This window comes from Rana temporaria, chromosome 4 (genome assembly GCF_905171775.1).
Source record: "Rana temporaria chromosome 4, aRanTem1.1, whole genome shotgun sequence".
Lineage (NCBI taxonomy): Eukaryota > Metazoa > Chordata > Amphibia > Anura > Ranidae > Rana > Rana temporaria.
Window position 1 is genome coordinate 277,511,876 of NC_053492.1, and position 13,282 is coordinate 277,525,157.

Consider the following 13,282-nt stretch of genomic DNA (forward strand, 5'->3'; position numbering starts at 1 on the left):
GGACGTACGTGTACTCCCTTGTGCCGTGACATTTATCGACGTATATCATCGTGCGGCGGTCCTTAAGCGGTTAAAATGATACTTTGTAGTATTTCTTTTTGTTTCGTATGATGCACGACAGCACTAGTGAAATATTCTGTTTGTGTGTTTAAAATAAAGTACATCTACACATCAGTATGTGTAATGCACATTATCTCACGAAGAACTTAGATAAGAAAAGGACACATTTTCCTCTGCCTGGGGGGGAAAATGTATGCAAAGCCCAAAAAGGGGTAGCATACGCTTGCCTCACTCAGAGGAAAAGGGTACATTTTCCTCTGCCTAGGGCAAACATATGTGCAGGCCAAAAAGGCATAGCATACACTTGCCTCATGCAGAGGAAAAGGACATATGGAAAAATAGAGAAACAATAGACATCAAAAGAACTGACATAAATTTGAAATGCTTTATTCAGAAGACAGAAAGCAGAGCTGTTTAATGAAAGATTCACCATTTCACACGTATTGATTTTGCCATGACACTTCTCCATTAGATGATATGAAAAAATCTGCAAAATGATTCCGGATGGTCATGTGACGTTGACCGCAAGTCCAATTATTGCACTCACTGACTTTTGTTACAGGGCTCCGGTTCTACAGTGCTTCTCTCCTTGTCCCACAGAAAGTTGTAAATGATGCAGCATGCCAGGACCATTTTGATGGCATTTTACACATCGATCTGCATACAAGACACACCAAAAGCACATTCCACAGCATGGCGTGCATGGCTGAGGAAATACTTATTATTATTTTTTATCAGTGCGACCATAGCCGCTGTATGGCCTCATGAGATTTCCAGGCCAGTCTAAAGGCCTCGTCTGCTACCATAACCAATGGCAAGCTGGGTTCCTCAGTGCAGGGTAGAGGCCTGCTGAGTGGAATGTTGAGCCATCGTTCGTGTAGACGACATCTGAAGGCTGACTCACAAAATATGTGGCCGTCACCTTGGCTGTCATACGCTTCAACATCCACAGCAAAGAATCATAGATGGGAATCAGCCAATGCCAGGAGGACCACATATAAATATCTTTGTAATTGAAATACGCCGATCCTGAGTGGGGAGGTTTCTCTGCCCTGATGTATTTGCCATCAAGGGAACCTATACAATTGGGGAACTAAGTTTTCTGCCAAAACGCGTCTACATCTGCTTCCCAGAGGTCTTCTGTAGGCTCTGGTATTACCACTTCCTTTAAAGGGGTTGTAAACCCTTGTGTTTTTTCACCTTAAAGCATCCTATGCATTAAGGTGAAAAAACACCTGGCAGTGACCGACCACCCAGGGGACCCCAGAAGTCGAGGTGCACAGTGGAGGTAAGTATGACATGTTTGTTATTTAAAAAAAAAAGCCTTTACAACCCCTTTAACTCCTCCCGTATTGTCACACAGGTTTCTCTTGTTACCCCGGACACAATTGAGACAAGGAAGTAGGAGGAGGAAGTAATGATGCAAGGAAGTAATGATGCAAGGACACAAAGGGTTGTCCTGTAGCAAGGAACCTAAAATACCATAATTTTTTTTTTAAATCATCATACAAATAACAAGCTTCCTAACCTTTGACCTTTCAAGCCACATCTCATAACCCTTGACCTTCAATTAAACTAACCCTAAGTCCTAACCCCCAAGTCCTAACCCCTAACTCCTAACCCTAATTCCTAACCCCATCCACATATTCCTTATCAAAAAAAGTCACTTACCTGAGTGTCAAAAGCAGCCGTTCCTCGGGTGACACACTGCTTCGAATCAAAGTGTCAATTCTTTGCCAGCCTTTGCCTGAGCCTCTCCAGTAGGTCATCAAAGGCTGGCACAGACATTCACATACAATTTATAGAATTTGTCCGGATGCATGTGAAGTTGGGCATACATGTTGTTAAAGTACCCCAAAGAAAGACACTGGGATACGATTGGATGTGTCCAGAACCAACAACGCCTGCTGCTTCTCTCCTGCTCCAACTGTCTCCTTCTCCGCCGCAAGACAATCAGCACGATTACCTCATCTATTTTATGAACGACGGGATCCATAATCAAAAACGCCACAAACCTCTATGAATATCAAATAAATTCCAACATACTCACAGCTACTCTCAAATGCTCTCTCCTCTATCTCTCTCCCCAACCAAAATGGCACTGACACATTCTAATTTAACATATTTATTTATTTTATTTGGCATGGTGGTAAATTTGGCAGTGGAAAATAGAAGAGGGATTTATTTATTTTAAAACGCTGCTAAGCGCTTACGTGGCTAAATGCGCATTGACACCAATGAAAATTTTTGGTCTGATTTAATTTAAAGTTAACATGCATACGCTTCTCCATGGAAAAGCATACATAAGTAAAATTAGCTAATTTATTGTAGGAAATGCATAGCGAAAATGGTACATGACCAAAAGGTGCCTATTTTTAAATGTAAAGGGAAAAAAAAAAAGCGCTGAAACCCTTAATAAATAAATAATAATGAAAAAAATTACACCAACGTGCAAAAAGGAAAAATTGCAAAAATATAAATAAATTGATAAATAAAGTGGTGCTGCAATCAAAAAACCTTAAATCTTCATGTCAACATACATATCTAAAAAAATTATTTGCGATCCCACCTAAAAAATACAAAATTATCATATGAACTCAAGTGACCTTCAGCAATAGTGTTCAAACCAAAAACAATAATGTGTAAGTTCATAAATAAACACTAAAGGGTTAACAATGAAGATTCATTCCAATAGGTCAATTTGAACGGACTCATAAATGGCAAAGTCCATGTAAATTAAATGGGATAAGGAAAACTTGATAGCAGGTGAATCTACTTTGGTGTTCTGTTCCTCTAGTAAAAGAAAGGCGTTCACCGTCGCTTATCAGATAGAAGATCATATAGCGCTCATCAGAATATACTCCAGCCAGGCCAGGATAATCATCCGGGGATTCTTCCTGCAGGACACACTGTTCGGTTTGTACTGAATTCCGTTCGGCTTACGCTGGATTCCTACTGCAGTATACTCCTCACAGTTTCACCCAAACGGATCACCGATCACCAGTTCTGTGTAACACTCAGGCAGGATAAAAAAAGAAGAAAGCCTCATGGTGTAGTATGAAGGTTCAAAGGTGTTTATTTAAAAAACTGCACTGCACTGCTAACACACCGCAAATACACCAAGAGACATGCAAAGATGAAAAAACACAGCCACGACTGACAGTTCCCCTTCTGGGAAAGGAGATCTCCTTTCCCAGAAGAATCCTGTTACGGGGAAACGCGTTGGGTGGAGTCAGTACTCTATACGTCACCACGCACAAGCCGATCGGACTGTCAGCCGCGGCTGTGTTTTTTCATCTTTGCATGTCTTTTGGTGTATTTGCGGTGTGTTTGCAGTGCAGTGCAGTTTTTTTAAATAAACACCTTTGAACCTTCACCATGAGGCTTTCTTCTTTTTTTATCCTGCCTAAATGTTACACGGAACTGGTGATCGGTGATCTGATCGGATGAAACTGTGAGGAGTATACCGCAGCAGGAATCCAGCGTAAGCCGAACGGAATTCAGTACAACGCAAACAGTGTGTCCTGGAGGAGGAATCCCCGGATGACTATCCTGGCGTGGCTGGAGTATATTCTGATGAGCGCTATATGATCTTCTATCTAGTAAGCGGCGGTAAACACCTTTCTTTTACTAGAGGAACAGAACACCAAAGTAGATTCACCTGCTATCAAGTTTTCCTTATCCCATTTAATTTACATGGACTTTGCTATTTATGAGTCCGTTCATATTTACCCAGAGCTTTTTTTCTCAGAAAATAGGTGCAGGAACTCAACCACGACCTGTTCAGATTTCACAAACAGTAGAAGGGTCTTAAAGGGGCATTAAATACCAGAATTGCATTACATACAGAGTGCAGAGTTCAAGGGGTTACAAAACTGTCACTTGTAAACACAGAAACCAGACTTCTGTGTTTACAGGTGATTGTGGTGAACAGGCACCAAAGGGTCTGAGCCAGAGGTGGTGGAACTGAGTTCCCCCAAGTTCCCCCTGAAAAAAAGTCCTGTATTTACCTATTGGAATGAATCTTCATTGTTAACCCTTTAGTTTTTATTTATGAACTTACACGTTATTGTTTTTGGTTTGAACACTATTGCTGAAGGTCACTTGAGTTCATATGATCATTTTGTATTTTTTAGGAGCACAATAATTTTTTTTATATATGCCTATTTTTAAATGAACTTGTGGCTGCCACAGAGCCAATCGATATACTATTGGTGGGGCAAAAGCCTTAACCATTTAGGAAACACATACTATTGATTTTTTTTTTATAGTTTTACTGGCAGCAAAGAGCACAGTTGTTCGCTACAGTAAGAAGGTGATTGACCCAGGCTTGTCTCAAAAGATGAATATTAAATGCATTGTGTTTGTGAATGTGTCCCAGCCTAAGTATCTCCCTACTATTTCTCATTCTTATTTTGATCATGTCTTGTTTTTTTCATCTTTATTCACATTAGCCCTACTATGTCTAATTTTTGTTATGTCCCTACTGCCTGTCTGCCACTAATTGGGTTTGTCCCTGAACCTAACATCCCTACCCATGTATCTTTCATTTCCCTGGTTTGCCCTAAATTTGCCCTTCATGTATCTGTCTCTTTGTGTCTATCTGTTCCTTTGTCTCTCAATTGCTGGTCTGTACTAATGTGCACTGTGGTTTGGCTAGTGTATCAATATGTATTGTTCCTCACAGAAGCTACTCCTCAATAGCCACCTGCATAAAACAGTAGCATACACTCTTAGTATTCACTGATGTCATGAGTATGAAAAGGGGCACTGTTTGATCAAAGAGCACTGAATAATCTGCTAGTATCACCATTGCAGGATACTATGCTGAGGGAGATCAGGCAACTCATATTTCCTGTGTGTCAACACACCTTATCCTTGACCTTTCAAGCCTAAACTGCTATACATTTAAAGTCTCGTTAATAAAGAAGTAGCTTGGGCAAATTGAGAAGAACTGTAGAGCAGAGGGTCAGGGGATACAACAAGACTTCAGGGTGAGGCAGCTTTAAAAATTACAGGATTTCTCATAAAACCCAATCATTACTGGTCCTTTTTAAAGTGGTTGTAAAGGCAGAAGGTTTTTTACCTTAATGCATTGTATGCATTAAGATGAAAAACCTTCTGTGTGCAGCAGCCCTTCTCGACCCCCTAATATCTACCTGAGCCTATCTCAATCCAACGATGTCCATGAGTGCCTCGGCCACCAGTACTCTCCCTCCTGATTGGCTAAGACACAGCAGCAGTGCCTTTGGCAGGGCCAAACTGCAGCTTCGTGTCTGAATGGACACACAGTGCTGCGGCTCGGGTCGGGTGCCCCCTTAGCAAGCTGCTTACTGTGGGGGGCACTCGGCAGGAGCTTCAGCCAGGGAACTGAGACAAGGAGGATCTGGGTTGCTCTGTGCAAAACCACTGCACAGAGCAGGTAAGTATAACAAGTTTATTATTTTTAAAGAAAAAAAAATGACTTTAGTATCAAGTTATCCACTGATATTGGCTGGTAATTTTCATTCTTCTCCATCAAAAAAAGTTACAAATAAATATAGGCACATCGACAACCAACAAATCTGTTACTATGGCATCTGCTTCGCTACAATGAGTATTTAGTAGCAACAGATTATGCCAAATTATTTTTTTCATGGTGTCTAAATATTATGCATAATCCTTATTATAAAACAGTTTTCATAAAAAAAAAAAAAAAAATGCAAGCATTTTGGGTTTGACAGATAAATAAAGCCTTTGGAAAGTGAGGTCAAATAGAACAAGTATGATTTCTGCATTTCCCTTTTGTTGATCAGAATTGCACAGCACAACAAGGATAACAAAGCCTACACCAATGTAATATTAACTCAGCACTCACCATATATAACCTACTGTTAACAGTATGATGTGTCATGGTAAATGTATCCATTTACCGGTACTCAATAAATGAAAACTGTGCACAACTTCAATTTACTCAGTAAATGACAAGTGTGCACAACCTCTATTCCCAACATAAACAATGCAGCCTTGCCTCTCGGGGACAACTGTGTGTGCCCCATTGCTTAGTTGTATTATATCCCTGTTGAAATGTGAGTTTAGGGTCAGGTTGCTGCCTGAGCTTAGTGATGACAACTGACTATCCAAAACTGAAGAAGGATAAACCTGTCAATTTGCAAAACCTTTTATTTTGTTTCCTGTTAATTCTGCTGACACCTTTATTACACAATAGTTTTATGAGTGTTTGTTATCAGCACTGATATTAGGCAGGAGACAGAATGGCCTTTTGCTGGCCAAGTCATTTTCTTTTGTTCCACCAACAGGTTGCACAAAAGCAAATTACTTGATTCCCCCATACACATTGAGTGTGTGGATGGGGAAATGGAGTAATCTTCTTTCATTCAACCCACTGGTTGAACTAAAGAAAATGACTTGTGTATGGCCAGCCTAAGGCTACTTACTAAGGCTATAGCTGATGGCTATGATTGAGAGACAATTTTCAAACAGGTCGATCAACTTGTGTGCAACCAAGCCTGCCCATGCATGGATCGAGATCTGGCAGGTCCCTGCTTAACTGGTAGGATTTCAATCCATGTACAGTATGACCGGCTTCACTGTATAATGCTTAGTCTGACACTTGTGCTCTAAAAAATACTAGTAAATAATTAAAAAATAAATCAAGTAATCTCTGGAGATTGCAAAGAGGCAAAATATTCAAAAAGCCATGGCAATCAGATATACAGGGCTGGATTTAGCATTAGGCTCTATAGGCTTTGGCAACTAGGGGCTACCTTTTGCTGCCCTAAAACCCTATAACCTGTTCTGTCTATATGCTAATAAAGTCTAATAACTAGAAAACCACAGTTATCTGGCCATCTCATGTATGGAAACCATGACTTCTATTATGTAGGGCTTGGAGCCCGAAAAAAGGTTTTAAGCAGGTTTCACTGTATTGCACACTGATTCGGGTGGAGGGCTTTTACATTTTTTTAGTTCTTTCTCACTATAAAACTTTTATGGTTATACTGTTTCATTGGGTCCCAGGTCCTACTCTATGGAAACCATGGTTTCCATGCACTGCAACAATTACTATGTAACTATGATGGTCAAAAGGCCTAAAACAGCTGTATACAGTTATAAATAAATGTCTCTATATTAGGCTATATTTGCACTATACATCAGTGGCTTTGGATGCGCATCTGGCTTCTGGTGTATAAAGTATTGATTTGCATGGCTCCACTCACTTTCCTAAAGTGAGGAATAATTATTTTTGAGATACGAGATGGAATGAGACATTAAAATTCCTTTTGGTCTAAGAAGGTTTTACTGAGCTATACACTTAGGCTCCATGCACACTAGGAGCAGAAAAAATGTCAAAGGTTTTAGCTTGAAAAACGTGGCATAAAAGACGCAAAATGAAAGCATATTGTACAAAGTTTAGGCGAGTCTATGAGAGTTTAGTTTATAGGCGTTTTTTGCACTACACTCCCCTCTGCAAAAGTTTTTACTCCCACAACACATCTAAAAAAAACGTTGGCACTTGACGTTCAGAAGAGATAAGAGGAGTTTAGGAGAGACTGACGTTTTTACAGCTCCTAAACTCCTCCAGGAAACGCGATAGAGAAGGGTTTTTTTTCCTGCCTCTGAACGTCCCTGACAGAAAACTCCTGTAGCAGTCAATAATGTGCAAAGACACATAGAGCACAATAGAAGTGCTTCTAGAGGCAGGAGAAAAAAAGGTCAAACGCCTGTAGAATATACATTTTTTAAGTCCAGTGTGCATGGAGCCTAATTCAGTTGGAGGAAATTGTTATTCCTTTAGTTCTAGGGTAGGCAACCTTTGTTGATTAATAGTGATGGGCCGAACAACCCTGTTCAGTTTGCACCAGAACTTTCCAACATCGTGAAAGTTCAGAACGGAATAACAAACACCATTGGAGTCTATGGGACCCAAATGTGATAAGTCAAAACTGACCATTTTGCAGGCTTATATGCAAGTAATCGGGCATAAAATGGTTATGGGGGTCCAGTGTTACCCTGGGGGACATGCATCAACGGAAAGCATAACAATTAAAAATTCATTTCAATATTGTGCCTGGGGGATCCCCTTTGTCCATCTGTAAGGTGGCACATCTGTACTGTGTGTGCTGCAGCAATAATTGCATTTATAAAGCCCAAACAATGACATTTTCTCTGCAAGCTTTCTTTATTTTGTAAGCAATGGCTTGGGGAGCCAGTCTGTATGAGGAGGCCACAATGTAGTGCACTGGGAACAAGATTAGATATTTTTTGGATAAATCCTGGTGTCTCTACCCCAAACTTTCTATAGAAGTAACGGGTGCGAAAAAATTGGTCTCTGGGTGTCAGTAGTGCCTTCACACCGTAACCCTATAGAGATACTCTTGGTGAAAGCAAGAATTGGCCTTGCTGTTAAAAATTACAATAATATGCATCTGTCAAACAGGTTTTCACCCAAAGATTTTTCTTTGGGTGTTAATTTTTCCCATGAAACCTACACCAAAAACATTCTTCCGAGTGAAATCAACACCCACAACACTAAGCAGCCTAGAAGTCCTATAGAGATTTCACATCCCAAAAACACTTCATCGGCGGCATCAGGAGCTTCATAGCTGCTGGTAATCCAGGACTGATTCATTTTGATAAAAGTCAGACGGTCCACGGAGTCTGTGGACAGATGCGTTTTATGATCAGCAACAAAGCCTCCAGCAGCACTGAATGCCTGTTTGGAAAGCATGCTGGATGCTGGGCAGACCAGCAGCTCAATAGCATACTGGGCAACTTCTGTCCAGTGATCTATTCTCATGACCCAGTAAGCCAGTGGATCGTCGACTAGAAAGCGCTCCATCTTTTTTTTGCCCCTAGATAATTTTCCACCATGTGGTGCAGACGCTGCCGATGGGATATGGAAGCCGACAGGCCTGGGCGAAGAGCACTACAAAAATGAAAAATGCATCACATAGGTGGCTGACTTCTCCACCGCTCCTCTCTTGACCAGCAGAAGCCTCAAAACTACATTTTTCATGACACTGTAATCTTCCAGAGTCATAAAAAGTGTTCGATAAACTCCTCTTCAAGGTGTCCTCTGTACTCTCCGTGGGGATGTGATGAGTTATGAGACTTTCCCATTATAACGGTGGTCAAGGAGAGTTGCCAACCAATAGTGATCCTTTTCCTTTACGCCACATATTCTTGGGTCCTTTTGCAGGCTTTGAAACATGAGGGAGCCCATACACGGCAAATATGCGGAGGCGTGAGAAGCAGACTCCTCTGGGTCACCAAGGATTACAGTTTCTGGAACTGTCTCCTCCCAGCCATGTACTACTCCAAAGGGTTCTGGGGATGAAAAAACATATTTTACTGTTTGATGTATGTCTTTCTCTGCTTCAATGCTTCAGAAACTGCCAGGTATCCTCCTCCTCATTATCCGCGTGTGTTCTGTAGCATAGGAAAAATGGTGTCTGTATAAAAAGGGCCTTGAGAGGAAAGGAAGTCCTCCTCTACAACCCGCTGCTCTGCCTCGAGTGCCCTGTCCATGATGCCACGTAGTCTGCTCCAGAAGAGGCAACACAACAGGGATTGTGTCACCGATGTATGCATTGTCACGGCTCACCATTCTTGTGGCCTCCTCTTGTGGCCTGAGCCTGTCATTGTGCCATACTCACTTAGGTACTTGTTGATGGCCCTCTGCTGCATGTTCAGCCGCTGCAACATTGCTAAAGTCGAGTTCCACCTGATGGGCATGTCACAAATCAGGGGTTTTACAAGCAGGTTTTTTCAGCTGCAATCGGCTATAGTATACAACTGGTGGTTTGCTGCTGGTAGATGTGCTGCAAGGAACTGGGACACCCTGTGCTATATAACCATCCCAGTCAGCGAAGGCTGCTGAGAGGCCATGAGGTATAGAAAGGACAGACTGAGGTGAGTAAGGAGGAGGGACAGATTTGTGCCCCTTCTGTGTGGCTTTTAGGTGCTCTTGCCAAGGGGCTGAGTAGTGGGAGGTTAAATGCCTTATCAGGCATGTGGTACCCAAATGGTTGGTGTTTTTGCAACGCTGGATGTGCTTGAGACAAAGTTTGCAAATAGCAACAGTACGATCGACTGCATGTGTACTAAAAAAAGCCCCAGACAGCTGAGCTGTGGGAAGTGGGCCGGCAGATAACAGCTCCAGAAATGTGATGGAATATGGTGGCTGCTCTCTACTCTTCTTCCTCCTCTGCTCTATCTGGCACCCAAGTTGAGTCAGCGACCTCATCATGATAATCTCCATATGCTGTGGCAGGGGAAACATGAATGCCAATTTGTGTACCAGTGTTCTCCCGTCTATGTAATGTGTTTCCAGCACGACAGCATCGCGCTGATTCTCGGCGACAGGGTGCCGACATCTCGCACTCGCTGGAATAGAAAAAGCACATTCCAGCCAGCACGTCATAGAAGCGACGGGGATCCGACTTGGATTCCCACCAATTCTAGCCGCAGCGTTTAGTATGAACCATGAGGGGGAACTCCACGTCAAATTTTAAATAAAAAAACGGCATGGGTTCCCCCCCAGGGGCATACCAGGCCCTTAGGTCTGGTATGGATTGTAAGGAGAACCCCCTACACCAAAAAAATGGTGTGGGGGTTCCCCCACAATCCATATCAGACCTGTATCCAAGCACGCTGCCTGGCCGGTCAGGAAAGGAGTGGGGATGAGCGAGCGCCCCACCCCCTCCTGAGCCGTACCAGGCCGCATGCCCTCAACATGGGGGGTGGGTGCTCTGGGGCAGGGCGGTGCCCTGCGGCCCCCCCATCCCAAAGTACACTGCCCCCATGTTGATAAGGACAGGGCCTCTTCCCGACAACCCTGGCCGTTGGTTGTCGGGGTCTGCGGGTGGGGGGCTTATCGGAATCTGGGAGCCCCCTTTACCAAGGGGGCCACCAAATACCGGCCCCCCACCCTAGGTGAATGAGTATGGGGTACATTGTACCCCTACCCATTCACCTGGAGGCAAAGTGTCAATAAAATAAACACACAACCCAGGGTTTTAAAATAATTTATTAGGCAGCTCCGGGGGTCTTCTCCGCTCTCCGGGAGATCTTCTCCGCTCTCCGGGGCATCTTCTCCGCTCGCTCTCTGGTGCCTTCTTCGGGGCTGGCCGCCGCCATCTTCTTTGTAGCTCTCTTACTAGCGGCAGCTTAGCCCGCTATTTTTTGCCGCCTTCTGCCTTCTTCTTTTCTTCAGATGTTGTAATGCCGGGTGCGCAGCTCGCACCGATTTATATAGGCATCTTATGGTGTCACAGTCCCATCATGCTCCGGGACCCATGGAGCTACAAAGAAGATAGCGGTGGCCAGCCCCGAAGAAGGCACCAGAGAGCGAGTGGGAGAATAACCGGAGAGCAGAGAAGATAGAAGAAGACCCCCAGAGAGCGGAGAAGACCCCCCGGACAGCGGAGACGACCCCCGGAGCTGACTAATAAATTATTTTAAAACCCTGTGTTGTGTGTTTATTTTATTGACACTTTGCCTCCAGGTGAATGGGTAGGGGAACGATTTACCCCATGCTCATTTACCTAGGGTGGGGGGCTGGTATCTGGGGGCCCCCTTGTTAAAGGGGGCTCCCAGATTCCGATAAGCCCCCCGCCAGCAGACCCAGATAACCAACGGCCAGGGTTGTCGGGAAGAGGCCCTGTCCTCATCAACATGGGGACAGGGTACTTTGGGGTGGGGGGGGCACAGGGGGCCCCCCTGCCCCAGAGCACCCCCCCATGTTGAGGGCATGCGGCCTGGTACGGCACAGGAGGGGGGTCTTCTCTGCTCTCTGGGGGTCTTCTTCTATCTTCTCTGCTCTCCGGTTCGGGAATCCAAGTTGGATCCTCGTCGATTCTATGACGCGCTTGCTGGAATGTGCTTTTCCTATTCCGGCGAGTGCGAGATGTTGGCACACATTCTCGGCGACAGGTACTGTAGATCATGATTGACAGGTTGCCGGTCACCTCTTTAGTCCCTTCTCACCAGAGCATGTATAGCATGGGTGCTCATGGCCCGCCAGCTGTTGCCATTCCACGAGCGTGTCCAATTTTGAAGCGTGACACGTTGGGTATCAATTTACTCAGGCGTAACATTATCTTTTACAATATAAAAAAATTAATTGGGCTAACTTTCATGCTGTCTTATTCTTTAATTCAAATAAGTGCGCTTGTAAGACTGCTGTGCAAATACGGTGTGAGAGACCACCATTTTATTCTCTAGGGTGTTATATATATATATATACACACACACACACACACAAATATATATATATATATATATATATATATATATATATATATATATATATATATATATATATATATATATATATATATATATATATATATATATATATATATATATATATGTTTGGGGGTTCCAAGTAATTTTCTAGCAAAAAAAAATACAGTTTTTAACTTGTAAACACCAAATCTCAGAAAGAGGCTCAGAGCTGAAGTGGTTATAGTATTTTTGGTTCTGCTTGTTTTATGTGTTAGAGAGGGGTGACACAAGGTAGCTGGCCTAAGGGAGACAAGCATATAAATCCTTAAATGCATTGGTTTCAATAAATGGAAGAAATGTTTTACTATACTTCACACAATGTTTCTTGCTTACCGTAAAATGAGTTAAAAGACTATAAGCTAGTCTAGAACTGTAATAGACCTGATATGCACAAATCTGAGTAGCATATTGAGTGAAACTGGGTAATTAGCCAATTTGCTCTATACAAGGCAAGGCCCAAAGCAACCTACAGTCATATTTAATCAAAAGAAGCTTGGAATTTTAGATGTGAACCTAAGGCTTAAATATAAATTAAAACCATCTTCTATAACTTCTGGTACACTATGTTTGCAACACAAGTCCAAAGCCCATAAACACAGGCCCTCAGAAAGCAGGATTTTATTCTGAAATTGCACTGTAATTAAATTACATATCCAGTTTAAATGCAAATATTGCTCATCAAGGTTCTCCTTTAACAGTATTTAAGAAAATTATATTTACATAGCAAATATGTCAAGATACATTTGTTTTTGCAGCTAAGAGCACTGAAAACAGTTACGGTACTTGCATAAAGGCATTTTAACTTACAACAAAGCAGGAGGGAACTTCACGGAGAGAGTATTCATTCTTCGAAGGCAAGACTTGCTTTCCTAGCAGCTCATAAACAGCAGGGTATGAAGACAAATTCACCATTGCTAGAAAGGACTTGATA

General features: G+C 42.7%; 1 protein-coding gene across 3 annotated transcripts in view; it reads right to left on the minus strand.

The window, feature by feature from the left end:
- The window catches only part of TBC1D32 (TBC1 domain family member 32), a 552,992-nt gene that overhangs the window by 236,620 nt on the left and 303,090 nt on the right, over positions 1–13,282 (minus strand). For all 3 annotated transcript variants that reach the window (XM_040350328.1, XM_040350326.1, XM_040350327.1), the window contains exon 22: positions 13,159–13,275. In XM_040350328.1, coding sequence (XP_040206262.1) covers positions 13,159–13,275 — 117 coding nt within the window. The remainder of the gene's footprint in view (positions 1–13,158; positions 13,276–13,282) is intronic.